The sequence below is a fragment of the Caloenas nicobarica genome, chromosome 10 (genome assembly GCF_036013445.1).
Source record: "Caloenas nicobarica isolate bCalNic1 chromosome 10, bCalNic1.hap1, whole genome shotgun sequence".
Classification (NCBI taxonomy): Eukaryota; Metazoa; Chordata; class Aves; order Columbiformes; family Columbidae; genus Caloenas; species Caloenas nicobarica.
This window is the reverse complement of record NC_088254.1, coordinates 13,341,436-13,363,074: the sequence shown is the minus strand read 5'-3', so window position 1 is coordinate 13,363,074 and position 21,639 is coordinate 13,341,436. Positions and strand designations below refer to the sequence as shown.

At 39.6% G+C, this 21,639-nt stretch overlaps 1 protein-coding gene across 4 annotated transcripts in view; it reads right to left on the bottom strand.

Moving 5' to 3' along the window:
- The window catches only part of PDE8A (phosphodiesterase 8A), a 124,898-nt gene that overhangs the window by 14,069 nt on the left and 89,190 nt on the right, over positions 1–21,639 (bottom strand). For all 4 annotated transcript variants that reach the window (XM_065641492.1, XM_065641493.1, XM_065641494.1 and 1 more), the window contains exons 3-16: positions 20,590–20,780; positions 19,328–19,384; positions 16,902–16,959; positions 15,344–15,432; positions 15,043–15,121; positions 14,168–14,305; positions 8,582–8,670; positions 7,249–7,300; positions 7,106–7,148; positions 6,064–6,141; positions 4,830–4,900; positions 4,032–4,196; positions 1,419–1,467; positions 1,038–1,173 (exon numbers count right to left, since the gene is read on the bottom strand). In XM_065641492.1, coding sequence (XP_065497564.1) covers positions 1,038–1,173; positions 1,419–1,467; positions 4,032–4,196; positions 4,830–4,900; positions 6,064–6,141; positions 7,106–7,148; positions 7,249–7,300; positions 8,582–8,670; positions 14,168–14,305; positions 15,043–15,121; positions 15,344–15,432; positions 16,902–16,959; positions 19,328–19,384; positions 20,590–20,780 — 1,295 coding nt within the window. The remainder of the gene's footprint in view (positions 1–1,037; positions 1,174–1,418; positions 1,468–4,031; positions 4,197–4,829; positions 4,901–6,063; positions 6,142–7,105; positions 7,149–7,248; positions 7,301–8,581; positions 8,671–14,167; positions 14,306–15,042; positions 15,122–15,343; positions 15,433–16,901; positions 16,960–19,327; positions 19,385–20,589; positions 20,781–21,639) is intronic.

Here is a 21,639-nt window from a genome sequence, read left to right as displayed (position 1 = left end):
AAAGTAACTAGATGCAATTTCTTCACTTACAATAAAATCACTTTGAAGAAAAATTAAAAACTGATTTTTTTCCACTGTTTTTAGCTCATAAAACCATGGTCTAAAAATTGAGTGCATATACGTTAACTAAAAGCCTGATACCTTTCTTAGACATTATTTTTGAATATATTTCAAAGCTCTTACAGATCTGAGATTTTGATGAGGACTTAAGATAGTAAATTAATTTCAGGATCAAGCCTCCAAATTATTGTCTCATAGAAGCTTTAAACTAAGACAAAGCACGATACATGAAACTAGACCCCAAGGAGAACTTTTGATAGGCATCAGCAAATAAAAACAAGGATTTAAACAGAAAGATCAATTTAAAGTCTTAGTGGGAGCACTTGCTACTCATGAATTACAGTCTATCAGAACTGCTGATCTGCTTTTGAAAACTTCTGTGATGGAAATTGGTATGCCCTACCTTTTATCAGTAAATGTTCTTCAGTTAATCTTATACAGAAAATGTAGCCTGCCAAGATTTTAGCATAAAGACCTTTCTCTAATCCCAGAGAAAGGCAGCAGGAATTCTGCTGAAAAGACGTATTTGAGCTGTTTAGGAATAAAAATTACCCAATTACATGGAGAGAAAATAAAACATGATCTGTATCAACTGATCGAATTAAGACCAGCATGTTGACTCTGTGTGTAGTTGGGCACAATTTGAATTTGAATCCCCACAAGACAACAATTTGTAGAACTTTTCTATTATTGAGAACAGAAAAGGAACGCTTTTAAAATTATGTTGGTTTGTTATATACCATATCAAAGATATAGAATCTTCACTTACATCCACTGGGAATCTGCAGGAAATAGTGTATGATGAAACAGAATATATTTAAGGGATTCATACACAACTAGAAATTACAGTAAGAAAATCTGAAACATTTGACTTTGAAAATAAAAGTAATTCCATTTTAAAAGCACGACTAGAGAAATTAAAGACATTTAAGTCAGTTTTCAGCAACTTCAATTTACGAGCTCTTGAGTTTACTGACCTTTTATGGGTGGCAGCCTCAAGCTCAAAGATATCAAAATCCCAGTGTTCCTCATTTTCCATCGCCTGTGTTATCCGTGGGGGGATGTCATTGAGGGAGATTGGAGAGATCAAACTGCCAGCGACCTGATGAGTTTCTGTTGAGGAATGTATTTGCAGATCACTATTAATAACCCTGAGATACAATTTTACTCAATGTACATGTTTTCTGTAGTAAAGCCTGTCAACTATCATAAAGCTCAATAATGCTGCAGAAGAATGCTTACAAATAAACTTAAAACAAAACGAAGCTTATAAAACTAAACACCTGATCACATTTCCTCTGTTTCTTACATTTCTTAACAAGTTTTAGTATCTCAGTAACTGCCAAATAAAAACTTACGTTTTGCTGACAATATGTATTCGTTCCCTGATAATCTTCGTAAACCATCCTGTTAAATAAAAGTCGAGAGTTAAATGCAGGGCATTGTACAAAAGGTCCGTAAGATGATGACACCAAGCAGGAGCACAATGACTCTAGGGAAGCCTGGCTGCAGTCTGTCACAGTCATCAACGCTGCCTCTCTCTTATTTGTGTGTACTGGTCAGATCTGCCTGGTTTATATACAGTTCATAATGGATGAGAAACTGCAAGATACAGGATACAAGATGAACTCGGGTACGAACTCAGCCATCTCAGGTGTAGGTGCGTGTGTCACAAACCAGGCACGGCATGTCCACGCACTGCCCATCAGCAGGCAAAGGTGGGTGCTGGGAGGGGATAGATGGACATGTGCTTCTGCCCTCCTCCCCCTGCTGCTGGCGTATCTGCTCACCTCAGCAGCTAAGAATCTCCTGATTTGTTGCTGGGATTGCCGAGCAAAGAATTACTCTGAGGCTTCCCTTCCATCAAAGCATAACATATGCTTGTTTATCCTCCAACTCCGTGCCTCCTAGGCTTAATTCTGGCACGATGCCTAGATGTGCAAACTGAGATGAAAGATTAAAACTAACAGAATCATATTTTTAATGTTTACTTTTCAGCTCATAATTCTAAATGCTGTGGCCCGTATCCTGATTCCTCTTTCGATGTATACAGCAGCTAGTTACTGCATATTAATGTTTAGCCCATGACGTAAAACAAGAGTTATTAAAAAAATATATTTCTGAATGCTCCTAACAGTGCTATGCACCCAAAGTATAGCAGAAGTAAATGTGGATGCTATATCTGAACATGCGATGCCTGCACTGAATTGTTACATCTCATTTTTATTTTCACATTTGTAAGTAAATTAGTCTGGAGTTTTGTGATTTAAAAGGAAAGGGAGTACTACTATAACTGGCTCAGTGACCCTTCAATAGCACTGCTATGACACAAATATTTAGGACACCAGATGCTGTGTATCACGCAGAATCAAAGATTAGTTTTTTAAGAATTGAAATACCAGGTGTAATTGTATCTGGTAAATCCATCTTTGAACTCCAAATGCCCTTCCCATCATGAATTCTGCTTGAGAGTTCAAATCCAATAACCTGCTACTTGTTCCCTACTCAGGCATAACTTCTGAACATCAAATGTAATAATATGATTTTGTTTTCAACAGACCCTTTGCTGGAAAAATGTTTCTCCCAGATCATTTTAAAACTTGTAATATACCATACACTCTCATGCTCTGAAATGGATTTTCTCAGCTTTTCTATTGCTCCATAAAATAGCCTTTGTTTTATTTTTAGTAAGGACTTTGTGTTTTGCAATATTGTTACCTACATGTGCTGGAACCATGGACTGAGGACAGTCGAATACAAATGTATGTAAGAATCAACAATCCACAAAAAGGAGAAAACAGTTGAGTTTATAGACTGTGTGTATTCAGCAGGAGAAAAGATTCACTTTGAGACTCTAATGATTACAGGTATCAATATTCTTCCTACATATTTATAGTTAAGGTAACAACAACATATTTTCTCTACTGAGTTAGTAAACTCAGCCACTCAGGTCTTCTCCTGGAATTCTTGAAGTCTCTTTTATGTTTCTCGTGATTAAATATTTGCTCCAGGATTTTAAAAGGCAAAAATATACATAACCTGTTTAAACATTCTGATGGATACTGCAAAGGTGTCCTGAAAGTTACAGCATGAAATGATAATAGCCCAGACACACCTAGGAAAAGCTCACCTCTTGCGAGCTTTTTGCATCCAACACACTGTCAATTTTTTTCCTGAGGTAGCTTTTTATATGCAACCTACAAACTAATGGGAATATTTATCCTCAAGGCACAGGTAACATTCATCCAAGTTCATCTAGTTATTATCAGGAGGGTCAGACTCCAGGCTCTGAAGGCTTGAATTCAATTCTTGCTTTGCTACATGCCCTTTATTCAACTTTGGGTACAACGCTTCTTTTTCCAATGCCCCCACATTCCTCGTTTCATAACATAACAACATAATACATGCCTTCTTCAGTCTTTTTCTTGCGTTATTTATTTGAATTATTAGTTCTGCGAAGCAGGATTGTATTTTAAAATGTGAACATTCATGTTTTTAGCTCAAAGCACTCTGATCTTTCTATGAGTCTCTACAGGTATAAATATAATCCAAGAAATAGAATCAAAAATACGTATTTTGCATTCTTTTGAAAACACATTCTTTCTATACACTGAAAAGTTCCCAAAACACACCATTCTAATCCTAATTAAGAAATACAAACGTCTAGCTATCTATCTTTCTTCCTCTCCTATCTCTACCTTTCTAAAATGAATCGTACTGAAAAAAAGAATTGGTTTCCCTTTCCATTTCTAGCAAAACTAATGCTTCAAAGGGACCGGTCAACTATCTTCTCATTTTCAGAGCTACATTATTAATGCAGGGGAAAAAAATCCATCAAAAGAGGTGTGCAGTTTTCCCTGAAAATTTGGCATTGTAGAGGCAAAGCATATGCAGATGATAAAGATCAAGTAACTGGGAAAATCAATCAGTGGAACATTTAACAATAGCTGTTTGTGGCAATATGTACTTACTGTCATCAGCCCTCCAACGAGGTCACTTGTATGTGGATCCTCATCTTTTGTCCCCAGTTGTGGAGAGTACAATTCAGTGGTTCTTAAGATCTCCAAAACTCGGTCTAAAGCTTCTGCAACTGGCATGGGACTGCTTTCTTGTGCAGCATTGATGATGTTTATTACCTAGTTTAGCATTAGACATGTTTTTAATTTAGAAGTGATTTAAGAAAGAACAGAGACGCTCATCAATTACTATGGAAAACTCATAGCAAATAAACGAGATCTACAACTTTAATCCACATGTGGGAGAATCAAAATGAAAGGGATGTTAATAAAACACTCATGTTTGCTTCTGGCTCAGGGAACGAGATCTCGGCCTCAAAGACAGCAGTCTTATTAATGACTTTCCTGCTCGAGGCACCACCTCAAAATGTCTCTGAATGGATTTAATATACCTTCTCCCATTTGCTTCTCTCAATTTATTAAAGAGCTGATTTTTGCCAAATCCTTGAATGGTTTCAGAAGGCAGTTTACAATGCCTGAGTAAGAAGGGGAAACTCTAGTCTCTCCTTCATGTACACAAAAGTCCTTAAAAAGGGCCATGCAATGGCTGCCACTCTGCTTAGCAGGCTTGGGAGAACTTTGTTCAGAGCATTTGGCTTTTTGGAGCTCCACCAGCGGGCAGGGGGAATGGGGCAAGAGGTTGCACCCGAGGCCAACGCTGCCTCACTCCTCAGTCTGGTGCTGTACTGGGGCCTCGTGTCCCAGTCTTCCAGTACAGCACAAGTGACAACAGCTCGTGACAGCACACATTACCTTGGTGATGGGTGCTTCAATAGTCATGGAATGTATCCTGGCCATAGAAGAGTGACGCCTTTGTGAGCTGCCTGTGTGGGGAACAAAGCAGAATTTGTATCCCGATTTCAGCGACAAGGCAAGACAGAAGGATTCAGCCAAAAAATCTTAATTAATTTCCTGAACTGCTTACCCTGCTGTGCGCTTCAGAGGCAATCTATAGCAGAATGCATACACGTGCTTGTTATGCTGGGGATGCACAGGTGCAAAGAGACGCTTGCTGAACCGCTGATATCTCAGATTAGAGATAAGTAGCTGTAACAGCCTGGCAAAATCATGGGTTTGTTGTTGTTTTTTTTATTTTAACTAATTAAAATGTTCAATTGAAAACTCAGTTAAAAGACTATACAGATGTGTGCGCATATACTGTCAGGCACAAGTAGGTAACTATTACACTTAGGTTATTACAGGATATGTCTACTTTTGCTGCCTGATGCAACATGACAAGTCATAATGATTCAGCTTCCAAGCTGAGGTGAAGCTCCCTTGAAGTGAAGATAGCTACATCAAATTAAACCAGCAAAGGTTCTGGCCTATTATTAATTGGAAATTGAAAAACAAATTTTTAATGTCAATTTTGGTTCTGTAAAGAAAAGGGATTTTTCTGGATAATTACATTGTGTCACCTATAAAATGTAGACACAACTCTGTTACTCTTTGTGCTGAGCAGCTCTGAAGAAAAATCAATGCTATTTTTGCTATACTGGAGTACGATTGCATTCTCACTGCCACAGACCTACTTCCATGTTTCACTAGTGTGTCCCCTAGACTGCCTAGACTGTAATGATGTATACTTCAACAGAATCATGTAAGTATCACAACACAGTGAAAAGAAAACAAAATTAATAAGAAAATATTTATCAAGAGAAGAGGTAAGACATGCAATAATTTGTCAGGTTTAGAGTTTGACATTTGTACTTGAAAGTATTTGTGTTGAATTTACGAGGTCTTCCATGCAGGATGGTAGATGATTGGCCTTCCATTGTCCACTGGTTCAAAAAAAGACTCAAAGTAGTTCAAGAGAAGAAAATGGGGCTATTTGACAAATGTAAAGTTGTTCACGAATTGATGACTTGATATTTTATTTGTGTGTATGTATCTATATATACACACATACATCTTTACCTATATGTGTGTGTATGTATGCACATAAAAATATATATAGAAATCAGCAAAATCTACTTGTTTAACATACCATCACTCCCTCGTGATGTTGTGGATCTGACATCTAGTGATCCTTTCCTCCTGTCTTTGTGTCTGCAAGTCTGAATATCTGTGGAGAAAATGATATTGTACAATGACATTAAGTTGTGCCTAAGATGTATGTTAAAGGAACAGAAACTCAGAGAAAGCCTGATGGCAGCCGAGTGACATTTACTACAATGCTTCACCAGACGAGAGCAAATAAAAGCTCCTTTTTAAACTCTCACTCAATTACACTGTCATGAACTCAGTCATGCTTCCTGGCAGAACATGCCTAAGTGTTTTCGCAGAAGGAATCTAACAGTTTGGAGGGAAAAGTTCCTCTCTTGACTCAGCGACACAGTGGTAGCTTTGAATACAACTTGTGCAACACACCTGAGTTATCCAGGTGACGAGTGCCACAAAGAACGGGTGGACCAAAGCAGACTGCGCGCCAGCAAACTAGGTGATGTATCCTGGTCCTTTAGGGACTCCAACAGACACAACCTGGGCTACCAAGGCTACAGTTAACAAGTATCTGCAGCGCGGATGCCAAGGATCTCTTAACTGAAGTGTTGGTATGTGGGATGAGGGTGAATGATAGTGTTGGTCATCCTCATTCCCACCCACACGCAAATACCCCACAACACAAGTACAAGCAATGCAAACACACATGCTGCCAGCTATTGAACAGCCATGGCAACATGATAACTAGACGGCGTCCTTCTTATTTCTAATTCCGTCACAGGGATCCACTATGTACAACTGAGACGTGACACTGAATCCAGAAATACCAAAATACCAACTTGGGGCCCTACTACTGCTTTTTCAATGGTGGGTGGCTTTATATCACTCCTAAAGCAAATGAGGTAGGTAGAGAGGGCTTGTGTTTACTTTCCTGCCTCTTGAGCTGGATTCCCAGCCTATCACTATCTCAACAGTACTGTTCAGACTGTCCTGTGCAACTCTGGTTTTCAGTCAGATCATTAACAACAGGCTTTATTCTTTCCCCAGGTACTTTCTCTGCTTATTAGGACAGTAGAAATGTGTCATACCTGTCTGAGATTCAGCCTGAACACGTTCACATGTCTTCTCTGCCTACAAATCGGTATGAGAAATCCAGTTAGTCAGAACTTTCCCACTATTTTGTAATATTTAGGGCTCAAACTAAAGCAAGCATAGCACTATTTTCACTTACCTTATTGTTGTCATTGCACAGTCTACTAATTGACACATAGTGTCTAATCTTTCTGTAGGCAAAAAACAGTGTGTTAATTCCCATCCAAACCTCAGCTCTAATTCAGTGCTGATACACAAAATGGGTAAGACCAACTAGTTAATATAGGACAAATCCTGTTCTGGCCAGGAAGGCTCAGCTGGGAATGGAAAAAAAACCCAGTTCCACACATGATGAGGAATACAAAATGGAAGCATCTTTTGCAAAGATTGTCTCTTACTCTCTGTACTCGCCCCGCCACATCCCCCCAGCTTCTTCTGGGCTACTGTAGGATGGTTCAGGTACGATATAAACAGTGCAGGCCAACCATCAAAACTTCCATAGGATTTAGGGATAGAGCAACCAAACTGAAAGCTACACCCTTGATTACTAGGAAACTTCTAAGCCAGCTTCAAATGGGCTTAGACTGTTCCATAATAGCAATGTATGTAATACGTATCGGTCTTACGAGCTTGGAATCTTAGGCTGAAAATATGTTTTCACTCTATTGATGGAAAGTAGAGACTGTGAATTACTTCCAAGGATTAAATCAACCCAAACCCCATTTTTTTTTCAGGAAGTAACTCTACAAAGAAGCTGCATTTGGCCTTTCCTTCATGAAAACACCCCTTTCTAAAAGATTATCTCGGCTGAGTCTGGAAGATAATGTGCTGTGCTTTTACTTAATTATTTAATTAACGATCATGTTGCGTTAGAGGGCTTTGAAGCTACTACTGCAGGCAATCTGATCCACTTTTCCAATATAGTACAGAAGGACTCATCATAAATGTACCAGTAACTACCATACACCTGCGAGCTTCAAATGCTCTACTTGGGGACCAAGTGGAAGCTGCACAAAAATCAAGACATGCTTGAATTTTGAACCTGGATCAAAGCACACAGTGCATCACAGAAAGACACTCTGCAACAGGCACGAGTAGGTGAGCACAGAGGGACATAGTACAGGTGCACGGTGGAATGGGACGTAGGTCCTGATGATCCCAACACAACACATGGGAAGAGAGGAGGTTGCACTTGCACTGCACAAGTGTTAGGAGATTAAGAGTCCCAAGTCAGCACGTCTGGGTCTTTGGCTCCTTTTTGGGGAGAATTAGGAGAACTTCTCTTGCTCTGTACACAGCATGTAAAGTAGATTTTTCCCCAAGGAATTAAATGCAGAGGTCTGAGGCTCCCTTCCTTGCATAAGTTTCCTTTATACTCATTAACAAGATAATCCAATGTCTGCTGAAAGCAACTGAGCTGTAAACTGAGCCTTGATTCAGATGTAAATCATGGCTTTAGCTTTCATACTTACCCTCCCTGTCCAACGACAGGTAGTATCTTCACATTTTGTTGTATGCTATCTCCATTTTTCTTTTTCACATAGTACATTCCTTGCCATTCCTGAAAAAGGAATTCAAGTGGAAGGAAGTTCAGATAAAACAGGAAGAGCAGCTGTAGCTTCATACCTTTTTTTCACTGAAAGCTGTCTTACAACACAAAACCAGTCAGGGTTGGTTAAACTGTGCTTACCCTCAAATTCCTCCCCTGTAACCAACCTGCAGGTCACCGTGTCGCTGCCAACGCACGGAGAACTTCCAGAGGGACAACCTGCGAGTACCCTGATGGCAGCAGCTGAACCTCCGCTGTTGTGGGAATCACAACCACATCTTCTCTTCCCAATTCTACCCCGATGGCGTTGGGGCTCACTGAGGGGAGACCTGGCAAAGGCCCCCACAAGAGCTCAGACCAGCCCCTGCCTGGAGCAAAAGTCTCCCAAAGGCTCCAGGAGCAGCTGGAGGCTCTAAGGGTGGGAGGCACCCCCCGGTCCTGCCCCAGGACCAGACACCACACAGCTGGGACTGCTACACTGACCTGCCTGACCTTGTCCCTGACTGCGCAGACTTGTCCCAGGACAGGAAGGTCCATGAGAAACCATTATGCTGACCTGTCCACATTCACTTCTGGACTGCACCGTCTTTCCTGCAGGGTTGGGAAGTCATATCGCTAGTTAACATTAAATATACCTGTGACTAAAAGCGCTCTGGTATCCTAGCGCATCGAATTTGCACACTCAGTTCAGTCTCAAAAAGAGGCAGAGATTTATCCTGGCTTTTTTAAAGCAAAAAAGAGCCTACTAGAATAGCTACTGGACTCTGCCTCCCATCTGCTGACCTCCCCTCCAAAAGCACTCCGGTTTCAGGATCACATTTAGGTAGACGATTTTTGATGTATCAGGTTGTCACTGCCAGTATCATAGGTTTTTGATAAAATTCATAAATGGAAAAAAAAAGACAGGGTGGAAAGGAATTTTTCATTTTGCAGTGAGAAGTCTTTTTTTTTTTTCTTCTGGAAACAAGGCTTTTCTTTCTAGTGCAGAGCTTCATTTTCTGCTTCTATGAGACTCAGGAAGTGTCCCTTCTCCCTAGTTTAAGACATGCTTTTAAATAAAATACTGTTACAACATTCACTCTTGTTATTTAGAGATTTTAAATCCAGAACGCACCACCGCGGTCTAACACCCAGCCCCGAGCGCTGCGCGGCAGGAGCTCCCACCCCGGCACCGCAGAGGCGGCCAAACGCGGCTTCAGCGCCCGCCGGGGCACAGGATCCTTCCCCGTCCCTCCCTCCCCATCCCTCACCTCACTGCTGCTGCTTCTCAAGCTGTGCTACGACTACCGCAGCAAAGACACGCACCACAACGTGGACAGACCGCCCCGGGTCTCCCCTCACGTGTGGTGCCTGGACCAGAGTTGCCCCCTCACACGGGTATTTAGCAAAACGCTGGGAAAGCAAAATTTGGGAGCCGTGGGTCTCCCCCTTTCATTTCTGGCAGCAGCACAGAGGCCAGGAACCATCCAACGGAGCTAGTCTTCTGTAACCTGGCAGCTGACAAGATTTACAATTTTGCTTACACTTTTCCATCCCTAGAACAGTTGTTGGTGGTCTTTTTTGAAACATGCATATTTTGATCAGGGCATCTAATAAATACCATGTGATTAACGAATAATTGATTCCGTATTGCGTATTCACTTAATATAAACTACCTGTGCCAACTGCTGTCTTTCAGTTGACTTCAACAGACTTTTGAACAGATCTTACAAATGTATGTGAAAATATCCTTCATGAGGCACATGATACATATTTATTTATGTTAGACTGACAGATCTTGCAGTGAAGCAGGCCGGAGCACAGGTACAGAGAGAACAGGTTTGCATTTATGTTGATGGAGCCAGCAAATCAAGACTCCAGCCCACAGAGAGCTGCATGGTGACAGGCTGTGCAGAAAAAAATATGAAAGGCTTTTCCAAGGATATGTCAGAGAAAAGAACTGAGCATAGCAAATTGGGAAGCAAGCATAATATCTTCTCCTGTGAACTGCATGAGGAATACAAATGAAGATAAAGCAAGCCACAAAATCCAATGCTCTCATAATTAAAAGTATGCATATCAATAGTTTCCTGACAAGCATGATGAGGCAGAGATGAGTAATCAATCTCTAACCCAGGTAATAAACCCAGAAAAGGCACAAAGGGGTGAAGTCATAAGGTACAGCTTGGATAATTCTCGCATTGAAAGTGCATCCTTTTCAAGGCAGGTTATTCGCTCATGTGTTGTTCTTAGTCAACAGATTGATTTTTCAACTTGTGAATTTCTAAAACCTGTGAAACTGTCGCAGGAAATGTGTGAGGGAGAAGGTCAGCAGAATTCTGAGAAGTAGGATGTCCCAGCCAAACTCCTGCTGGTAGGTAAGGTTCTCCCAGGGACGTTACTTAAACATATTTTAAGAACGCCATATGCTCTCTCGCAGAGCCTCTGTCAGCCACCCAACAGAGAAGAGCTGCTTCCCAAGACGTGCTGTCAGTCAGGCTCATCACTATGTCTACCTTACAGCCAGGCAAGTACAGCGATCAGTCACTTCTGCAGGGCCTGGCGTGCTGGGATTGAATGCAGAGTAAAATCCATACGTAGTAAAAAAACCCCAACAGTTTCACCCTTTATAGAGTGAATCAATGCTGAGGTTTCGATCTTCATTAAGAAAGCCATGGCATGCATCTATCCACTGAGCACTCACATATGCACAGTGAGTAATCCCCCAGTTCAGCCTTCCTTTTGGATTGAGGCTTCTTGCACTAGACAGCCGGGTTCAGCAGGCTACTTGTAGAAAACAGAGCAAATCAAAATAAACACAAAATGCCATGAAAACAATCTCACAGAAAGTAAGGCTGAGTTAGGAAGGAATTGCCATAGACCTTTATCATGGAGCTTGATTGCTCTCCCAGCCCCTCAGTAAAGACAGCGATCTTGCAAATAATTCCCAAGGAGTGAAAGGAATTGCATGTCTTGTCTGATTCATTGACACCTATCCATCTCACTTCAGAAAAAGTGAAACTAAGATAGCTTTGTGTCAAACTGCAGAGATCAGAAGCAGCAAGAATTATAGTCAGAACTGCACATTTCATCTTAATGGATGTAATCTGAATCACGAAACAGAAGAATTAAGAAAGTACAACTTGTTTTTTAACTTCTCAAGTGCGAATGGGTAAAAATGCCTTTCAATAACGCTGGCTTCTTGCAAATTGCACCCAGCTGTACTAACAAAAAATGAACTTCCAGAGATTTTTTTATTTTTGCTAAGAGAAACAACGTCCTGACCCAAGAATCCCAGTGTACTATGCAATTAGCAATTTTTGAGCTTGTCTGAACGCAAACTTCAAAGTGGATCAGAAGCTCAGCCTGGCATGATCTAAACACACAGGTATTGCTTGAGACACATGTTTTGTTCCAAGCTCTGATACTGGCCTGGAAGGAAGAAGGTATTTAGAGAAGATAATTAATCTGCCTTTGATTTTTCTGTAAAATCAAAGTAGTGATACCAGCCACCATGAAAACATGTGGAGATAGCTGAAAGTTATTAATTATACTAGTAAAATCACTTACATGATTGTCTGTGGTAAGTTTCCCAAACTAGACTCTTGAAATAGCTTTTTTCAGTAAGTAAAATTCCCTTGTTTCATGCCTCTTTCCCTCGCATGTACAGAATACAAGAGGGATCTCACTTTCTCTTGCTTCCACTTAATTGGATGAGTCATCTACCTCCAAAGGCATGTGCCTTGGGTCCAGCTCTTGCTGACAATGAAACCAGGGAAGCAGTCTTTTAAATTTAAGATATAAAGAGATCGCAAGCCTGAAAACGACATGCACACCCTGTCAGAATGATCCAGACAAAAGTCAGGCATCTCTGACAGTGCTGTAACATCTTGGCATAAATGATTTCCAACTAAAGCATCTTCAAAGGGCTGCAGTATTTCAAAGGTTGCTTTGCACAGTTAACCTCTACTCACAAATACTTCCTGTAAGAACTTAATTTGCAGTTCATTTTTCTATTAGTACGCAATGTAAGGCTACATATATTGCATAATATAAAATGTTCCAAAGGGAAATACAAAAAAACATGTAAACAGAACATATCCATCTTAAAAAGCTTAGGCTGTTCCATATAGACAGCTTTAAATATGCAGTATTTCATTAGCCCTCACAGTTGGAAGCCCTAGAGCCAGCAGTGAAATAAGTGCAAGGAAAGAGATGGATTAGGGTTAGATTTCTATCATTCACGGAGTAAAATATATTTCCACTATTAAAGACATTTTTATCAGCAAGCTGAAATGTTAAAAATTTGAACGCTTCATATCTTGAGAATCGATGTTGTAGATTTAAAGCCTGACATGTGTGATGTATTTGAATTATAATTTACTAAATACTCCGGCATAATACCAGTTTTGTATTACACCCATTTACTGAAATAATTTCAGTCAGGCAACAGAGGTGTGAAGCACCATAATCCAAGCTATTGTCTAATGCTGGAATCTCTTCCAAAAGGTCAATACACGTAGAAACAAGCGACACATTCTTGTTGAAATGCCCATGCAATCTTCACGCAGCCGGAGTGCAGCTTCTGTTGATCAATGTTTGTGTTACTCCCCTGATTTACACATTTTGACTCATCATAACTTTGCATCGTTGCTTTTGCATCACCGCCCTGACACACAGCATGTGTGAATCACTGGAGCAGCTCCCTGCCCTGTGTCAGTAACACGGCGCTTCCCCGCGGACACTCAGGATGACCCAGCTGGCTGCCCTGACTCAGGTCTGAGCGTGGGCCATGACGCATCTGCAAACACATCAATTCCCAAATCTCTTTGTTACCTCCGTGATCACCTTCCTATGAGGTGTTATGACATGTTCAATGACACCAGAAGCACTTACACCTCATCGTCAAAATGCAAATGAAAGCTCCTGGATGGATCCTCACCCTACAGCAACAACAGTCCCAAAGAAACACCATGGAGCTTCCAGGCAAACAGGAATGTCTCTCGGTAACGCCGTCCCTCGGAGCCGGCCGCGCCTCCTCCTGCACTTCCTTGGTGCAACAAACATTTCCAATGGATAATCCATTAGACAGCTCCCATGTCATTAGGGAATAAAAGATACTGGCAGCTGGCGGCTGACACTGCCTATAACATTCGAGTGATACTGCAAATGTCTCTTCTGATATTTTTACATTCTGAACTTGCAAATCGGCTTCCATATTTCATGCTGAAATACTTCAACCTAGTTCTTTTCCCATTTACATCACACTGAGTAACACGTGCATCCATCCCACCTCTCTTTGGTATTCCAACAGAAACACAGCAAGTCACGTATTTTCATGTAGCTCTTTCAAGCAAGAAAAGAGAAAGAAGCCCCTAAAACGAGCATTTTTTACTTCCTCTTCTTGTTTGAGTAACAAAGCTGCAAATGCTACGTGTCTGTAAAGCTGCAATTTACATCACGTGTCATCCTTGGACAATAACAACTTCTACAGGTAGCAAATTTTAAGTGACACAATGCTATTACTCACCTTTCCTATCTTTATGCAGGAATTAATAGTATCTAGGAAATCAGCTTTTTTTTCATTTATAGGCACTTCTGTTAATTCCTTTCCTATTAGTTCACCTATTTGATAGCCCATCACCGTTTCAAAAGCAGGATTGACGTACTGTGAAATAAAAACAAACAAAATACCGTTCAACAGAGTACTTAAAGCACAACAGCATTCCTTTTTGTCTGTTTGCTAAACCAAGGGATTTCTTTCTCAGCCTGAAACAAATCTCTGTAGGTACTGCTCATGAGAGAGATGCCTTCATTTTTCCTTTGTGAAGCAAAACAGGAATGTCCGTGCTAGAAGAGTTGCTCAGAGTTTGTGCATATGCACAAAGAGAGGGAAATTATGGAAACAGCCAAGTATTGCATATCCACAGAGTTCAGACAGACAAGATAAATTCCTGAAAAATGAGCTCTGTCAGTTCTCAAATCTATAAACCTCAAACCTACCTCAGTGTTCTAAAAAAATCACAAATTTAAATGCAACATCAATTAGATTTGCTTTTCAAGAGCATCAAAGTAACATACAACACTTTGAGAAAAGAGTGCACGCAAACCAGGGGCTGCATTCATTCATGATGTAAAAGAATTATTACACAAAATAAAAACAATACAGTAAATCCTTACGCATTCAGAAACAACAATCTTCCTTAAAATCAACTTGATTTTTGCAAGATATTTGAAATGGAGAAAATTCTACTCAACAGCTAAACTTGCTCCAGTCTTTTTAGAACCATTGAGTTATGTTAGATTCTTGCACTATAAGAAAGAGTAAATGTAATTATGGATGAAATAAAATACAATCAGTCCACAGAGCAATTTTCTGTACTTATAAAAATAACTGGAACAAACCTGTATTACGTGGTCTTCACTTGTGATCTCAATGGCTTCTTGACTTTTCTCTAATGCTGTAAATAAGGAATTACATGCCCTGGACACAAAAGAAAAAAAAAAAAAAGGCATCTGATTAAATTTAATCCACATAATTCTTATTGTATATGACAATAAGGTATTGCAACTCCATACTGACTAAAGTTGTACTTTAATGATTAACATGTTTTCTTCAGCTAACTGACATTCTATAATTAACTACAGTATAGTAGGATGCGTCTGAATCGGCATTTTTTGTTGATGATGTTTTTGGTAAAATTACCTCAGTTTGAATTGTGCCCGCACTTCTCCAAATTCCAGCTGAATCAACTCATTGTAACAGGCCATTATATTAGAATTTTCTACATATCTCTGAAAATAAAAGATTAGAAATTTTTCATTAATATACATTTCACCACTCATGGGTATGAAACTCCGTTTTCTTTTGCTTGATAAAGAATTTAAAAGGAGTAGATATGCCAAAAATAAATGTGTTGTAACACAAGCAACATGAGAAGATTACTTTTTTGGACTAGTAAAATTTTTCAGGTTATTGTATTTTGAAAAGGTGACAGATCCTCATGACCACAAGGTTCGACCAATCTATTCATTCTCTGTGATTGCCAGCATGACCAATATATAAAATAATACACTCTTAATGAAGTTATATGCTTCATGCTACTTATTGAAAATAACAGTGAAAAAATTATGTTGTGTACCAAGTCATCAAAAATTGAGATTATTAAGAGTTTCCAATTGCTAATACCTCAAATTGTATACATAGAAGAAAGCAAAACTTCCTGACAAATATGCATGCCATTGGATACAATTATTCATTTTGGGCCTTGTATAGCAATCGCCTGAGTATCCTTGATGTTCTTTTAAAACATCTCATGTTTACCAGGTACGAGCCTGAATATTAAATCTTTGTTCACGCTAAACTCCCACAGACTTTGATAGTTTGGGAAGGAGGACTGATTATCAAAAGTAAGCCACCACATCAAGGCTGCTGAAGAAAATTCCCTATGCTTTGCTATCAGTCCCATCTCCAAGGCTCTGATCCATAAATAATTTGGAACCTGTGTCGATCACTTATGTGCCCACTGGAATGACCCCGTACATAAAAGTCCAGTTATTTTCCAGCTAGCATGTCTAGCATTTCCTGTGGTAGGACCTTACCACAAATAAATAGGTGAAAACAGATTGTGATGGGACAGCAAAAAATCTGGTAAGCATGCAACTGAATACTCCGAATCACATTGTAAATCACATCCATTTTTGTTTCATTGTCAGATTAATGCACTCACTTAACTGACAGACTAATAAGCACCTTTCCTGCTTAACTGGAATAGTTGCCAAGGAACAGATTCAATGTAATACATTTCAGGTGCCTCCAAACAATAGGTAATAGCACTTGACAGTGTCTGAAACCTGTTTACAGATGTGAATTGGCATCTGATAGAAGAGATTTCCCACAGCACATTCTGTTGCTCACTGCAAGCTGCTCTCTGCTCCGCTGTTGTCACCAGCCAATTTTGTCAGTGTCGGCCTTTGAAGCAGAGCATCAAATACTTACTCTGAAGTAAGTGTATGAAGTAGAAAAGTCTCAGCACCACTCCTTGTATTCTTGAAAATGTTCACCTGCTTAGTGCTACTCTACCTAATTCTACTGGTGTATGGTAGTTCCAAATTGGGATATATATAAGAATGAGCAGCACAAACAAGATTTACGGGTTGGATTACTGACACAGACGGTCACCAACAGCCAAACTTCTGGATAGTTTCTTGCGTGACAATTTTGCAATATCAAAGCAACTTAGCAGAGTATAAAATATACATACCCTTGTGAAGCCAGCAGAGATCAGGGGCAATATTGATGACTCTTCACGATCAGCATGCCTTTTAAAGAAGGATGATAAAGTCAGAGATTATTTCTGTAATCAACTGAGACCAAATTTCACAAGCCATTGACATACCTGTACCCTAGATGTCACACTAAAGCCTAATATGGCCAGATCCTTATAGCATCTATGAATAAAACATATTTTTTGTGTTTTTTATAAGCTTTCATCTTTGGCAACAATAAGTCAAAATGTTCTTTTCTTTTTTGCATGTAATGATCTGCTTACATCACAAAAAACTAATGCTTCAAGAAAACAAATTAATTAGCTAGATTGTTGGACTAGTCCTTCTTTTTTGGTGCTGGTTTCTTTTTGTTATAGTCTAAGATGCACTTGAAAGTCTACATGGCCAAAGTTTTAAGAAATTACTTTTATCTGAGTGTACAAAATCTTAGGTTGGCAACTCAAGATGCCTGAATGAAGATGAATTTCCTTGCAACAACTACCCAGTGCCTTCTAATAGGTCCCCTGGGGATGACATACCCCTACAATGAGATATCTGAATCATTTTGAAAAACTTAGCTATACTAACTGTTAAAAGGCACTCCAACATACGCGAATGTATGGCTGGAATCTGGAAGAAAGGCCATTATGTTAAGTTTCTGTAAATTAGTAGATGGAAGCTGGTCACGTTTAGCAGATTGCACAATTTTTAGTTACGTGTGAAATTTTGGATCTCATGGCACCTCTTGTTTTTGTTTTCCGTGCACTTGTTTCTTATGCGTGAAGAGAATGATGCCTACTGAAGTACAAGGTTTGCCCAAGACTTAGCAGGGAAAGAAAGGCAGCTGTCAGAAAAGCCTCCCCATTCCTCATGCCATCCCTCCCAGAAGCAAAAAGAAAGAGGACAGACAATCTGCAGGGGAAAGAGAAAAACAAACCAACCAACCCCAAAACCAACCAAACAAAAACCCAACAAACAAACATAAAATACACACGCACAAAAAAATCCAAAACCTGAACTGCAGGAAAATAAAGGAGAAGACCCTCCATAGCTATCAGCTAAATGTCAGGCTTTTTCACAGATATGCTTCTTGGAGCAATAAAAGAAATGTGTGAAAGTTCTCTGCCAGTGAAATCCTAAATGGCGACTTGAGAAATCTCGCGTTTAGCACATGGGAACTTGACACAGTCAACTCTGTCCCAGTGGAAGGCAAACTCACTTCTGAAGTTTCCAATAGCCAGGGATACCAGACACATCTGAAAAGCCTGAGAACTCTAGCTTCTGAGATATTGTCATCACAGGGGGCTATTATCTTGTCCCAACACACAATGTGAACATTTTGAAAAGACAAAAATGAAGTGCAGGGAAAAACCTCTTTTGAGCAACTTTCTAATTGTGAGTCAGCAAGCCCGGCTTCCAAACTCGCCTCACTTTGGAGAGAAACTGCTGGCCCACAGAACCGCGGGCGTCTTTCTGATGTACACGAGGAAGCTCTCGTGTTACTGTTTGTTCTTTCCTTTTTTCTCTTTTCTTTTCTATTCGTTTGATGAGAGACAATGCTGACTGTAAAAGCACCAGCTACCATAGTCAGAAAACTTCCTGGTATAAAAAAGTTAAAGATGATATTGACAATAGAATCTCCTGAAATGTTTAATTAGGGCCTTTTGTTCACTAGAGACGGTGGTAGAAAAATGGATTTTTAATGGGAAATTTAAACACCTCAGAACTGGTTTAGAGAATAAATGTATTCAGAGAAACACACATTCTCAAAATTGTACTTTAAGGAAATTGTCTATTTCATTTCAGATTAAATATATTGTATATTTGTTACTTTTATGTTATTTTATTATATATAAGTAATGATTTCAGAGGGAGGAAGAGGAAAAAAGTATATGTGCTGCTTTACTGAGACGTCATAATACAGTCTATTTTATTTTTAAGTCTTCCATGGTCAAATGCTACTTTATACTGATCAGATTGCTCTATATCTTTTTTAGCAACTCAACAGACCTCCTGTTTGTGCTGAGATTAACCAGACTGAAAGACAGATCAATAAAGGTTCAAAGTGTTATTTTTATCAATACCAAATGCAGATCTATGGGGCAGTTCCACAGTTCTGTACATGACGTTGCAGAGGTTATTTGAAATGTACTCCTAAAGCCTCCAGTGACCAGAAGATGGGGAAAAAAAAAACCAAAGCAAACCAAAACAATCAAAAGTGAGACTTCTTTAGTAAAAACTAGAAATCAAAAATCCTGTCCCAATCCTGTGGCCAAGAATGGTGAAAACTCTATATGGTATAACACATTATCACTGGTACAGTAAAAAGTTCCAGTTCAACTTTTGTAATGTAGTATTTACTTTTCCAATGCTAAGATTTACATTTTGTTGACCACATAAAAGTAAAGATATGAGTATTTACCTTCGTACTACACCAATAATGACTGTATTTTCTGAGGGTTTCGTTGTTCTGATAGACCTTTAAATAAAAAGCAAGACCATTTAACCTTTTTTTAAGTTTGCATTTCAGAAAACATGACTTTACAGAATCTTCACATAGTAGTTTTCTTAAAATGTCTCTTTTAAAGGCCTTAACGACAAAACAAAAATCAAATCTTGAGCCTGATGGACCACTAAGAAAGGAGAATTAGTTTAGCAGGGTCTGAGACTCCATGGAAAAAAAGACACAGAGGATGTAGATTAATCTAAACCTCAAATACTCTCAATGGGAGAACAGCAAAAATTCTCCCCTCTGAAACAGCATGTAATGGACTTGTTTGAAAGACTTGGTCTCACTTATTTAAGAAGCATTTTACTTTATTTTGGGACAGAATCATAAAAAAGTAGCAAGGGGAACAGCACTGATATTTTGTCTTAGGCTGACGAAGATCTTATCTAGTTACTTTAGTTTAGCAAGGAGAAGAGCCTTTGTCCCAGTGCCCCGAACCCACCAGCCTCACCCCAGGGACACCATCTGACCCCACCATCCCCACCCCACAGACTGGTTTTCAGTCTGGACACATTCCCAAGGGGTATTTCACTGGAAAGGCACTGAAGTGAGGCACCGCTGCCTGTCTGGGCTCTGCGGAGAGACTCCGAAAGGCAAATCCTTTTCCCCTTTTTGCATACTTTACAGCAGCTCGTGAAGTATTTTTGGAATCAGTTTGCAACTTTGCTCTTCATAACAGATTTTTAAATGTTGTAGGTATGGAAACGTCCACACAAAACATTGCCTATTTGGATCTGGAGTTACTCAACAGCAAGTGACATTTCAAAAAATTCAGAACACTTAACGAAGTGAATGTATTCATTAAATTGCTTGGTGGCACCTGTGATCTTTGCAGTTAATTTAATGTGTAAACAGGAACAAAGTATTTGAAAAAAAAAAAACAACCAAAAAACCACCACACAAAAAAACCCCAAACCCAGTACACTATGGCAAGAAAGTTGTACAATGTGGCTCCAAGCCAGACTGAGCTTCAGAAATCCTAGCACACAACCAAAAATGCTGCAGGTATTGGATGTAAAGCACCGAGGTAATGTTATTTGATGCTGCCAGTGGACATCTGTCCAAAAAATACCAACGTTCAATAGATTTTATAAAAGGGTCATATAAAAGCAAAAAAACTTTGATGATGTGTTAACTATCTAGTTAAGCATTAATTACATTGAAATGGTGCTTACCTGCATAATGCTTCTGCATCGAAGTATCTGGAATGTCTATGGTCAATAATGATAATGTCATGGTGTTTATCAAGAAAACATTCTAGTGCCGACTCAGGTGTCCTGGCAATATTACATCGAAATCCAGCTTTTTCACATGCCCAACAGAACCCGTTACTCTGGTTATCTTCTTTGGCAAACACTAAAAGTACCTGGGTTAAAGACAAACAGTGAATTGCTACAAACAAGTCATACATATCCAGCAGGTTCTGTGACTTTTGCCTACTCTTGTTTTTTAAAGCCACTTCCAAGGCTTACTCCATTGATTTTAATAGAATTGCTTTCTACAGACTATTGCTTTTTATAGTTGTCTGTATACAGAGGTGTTTCAAGCGGATAAAATAGTCTGCCAGAGTTGTTTATATCCACATGGGATGAACAAGCTTGGGAAGTGGCTCTCTCATCACTAGCTACGAAGAGAGCTTAGGCAATCAGTTGAGACTAGATGCCTATGTTTCAGACAGCGTACACAAAATAACAGCGAGACTACTTGTCTTCACTGAAATTGTCTCGCATAAAACTGTTTACCTGTGTTTTATTTCTCTTGCCAGGATTATATTCCAGGAAAAAAAAACAAAACAAAAAAACCAAAAACCAAAAAAACCCCAAACATGGTTCACCTCACATGAACTAATATTTAACAGTGCTTCAACAGCATGATGAAAAATGTGGTTTCCTTTTAACCTCATTCTGGTTCCACAAAGTACTGCATGTGGCCCACTCTGCAGGGTCTCTGGAAACTACAGACAGGCTGGTCAAGATGAACGCATGCAAGGCTGAAATCACAAGTGACACCTCTGTATAGGGAGTATAAGCCCCTGTGACCCCTATGCAAAGCTTGCCATTAGATTTGTATCACGGAAGGAGATTACGGTGGTTGAAGTCCACAACTTGAAGTCAGATCTATGAGCCAGTATTTGCTCTGTCCTAACTTGCTGCAAGGCAATCTCTCTGAGCCTTTTTAAAATCAATGCCTACATAATCAAAGTACGACAAGGCCCAATTCCTTCT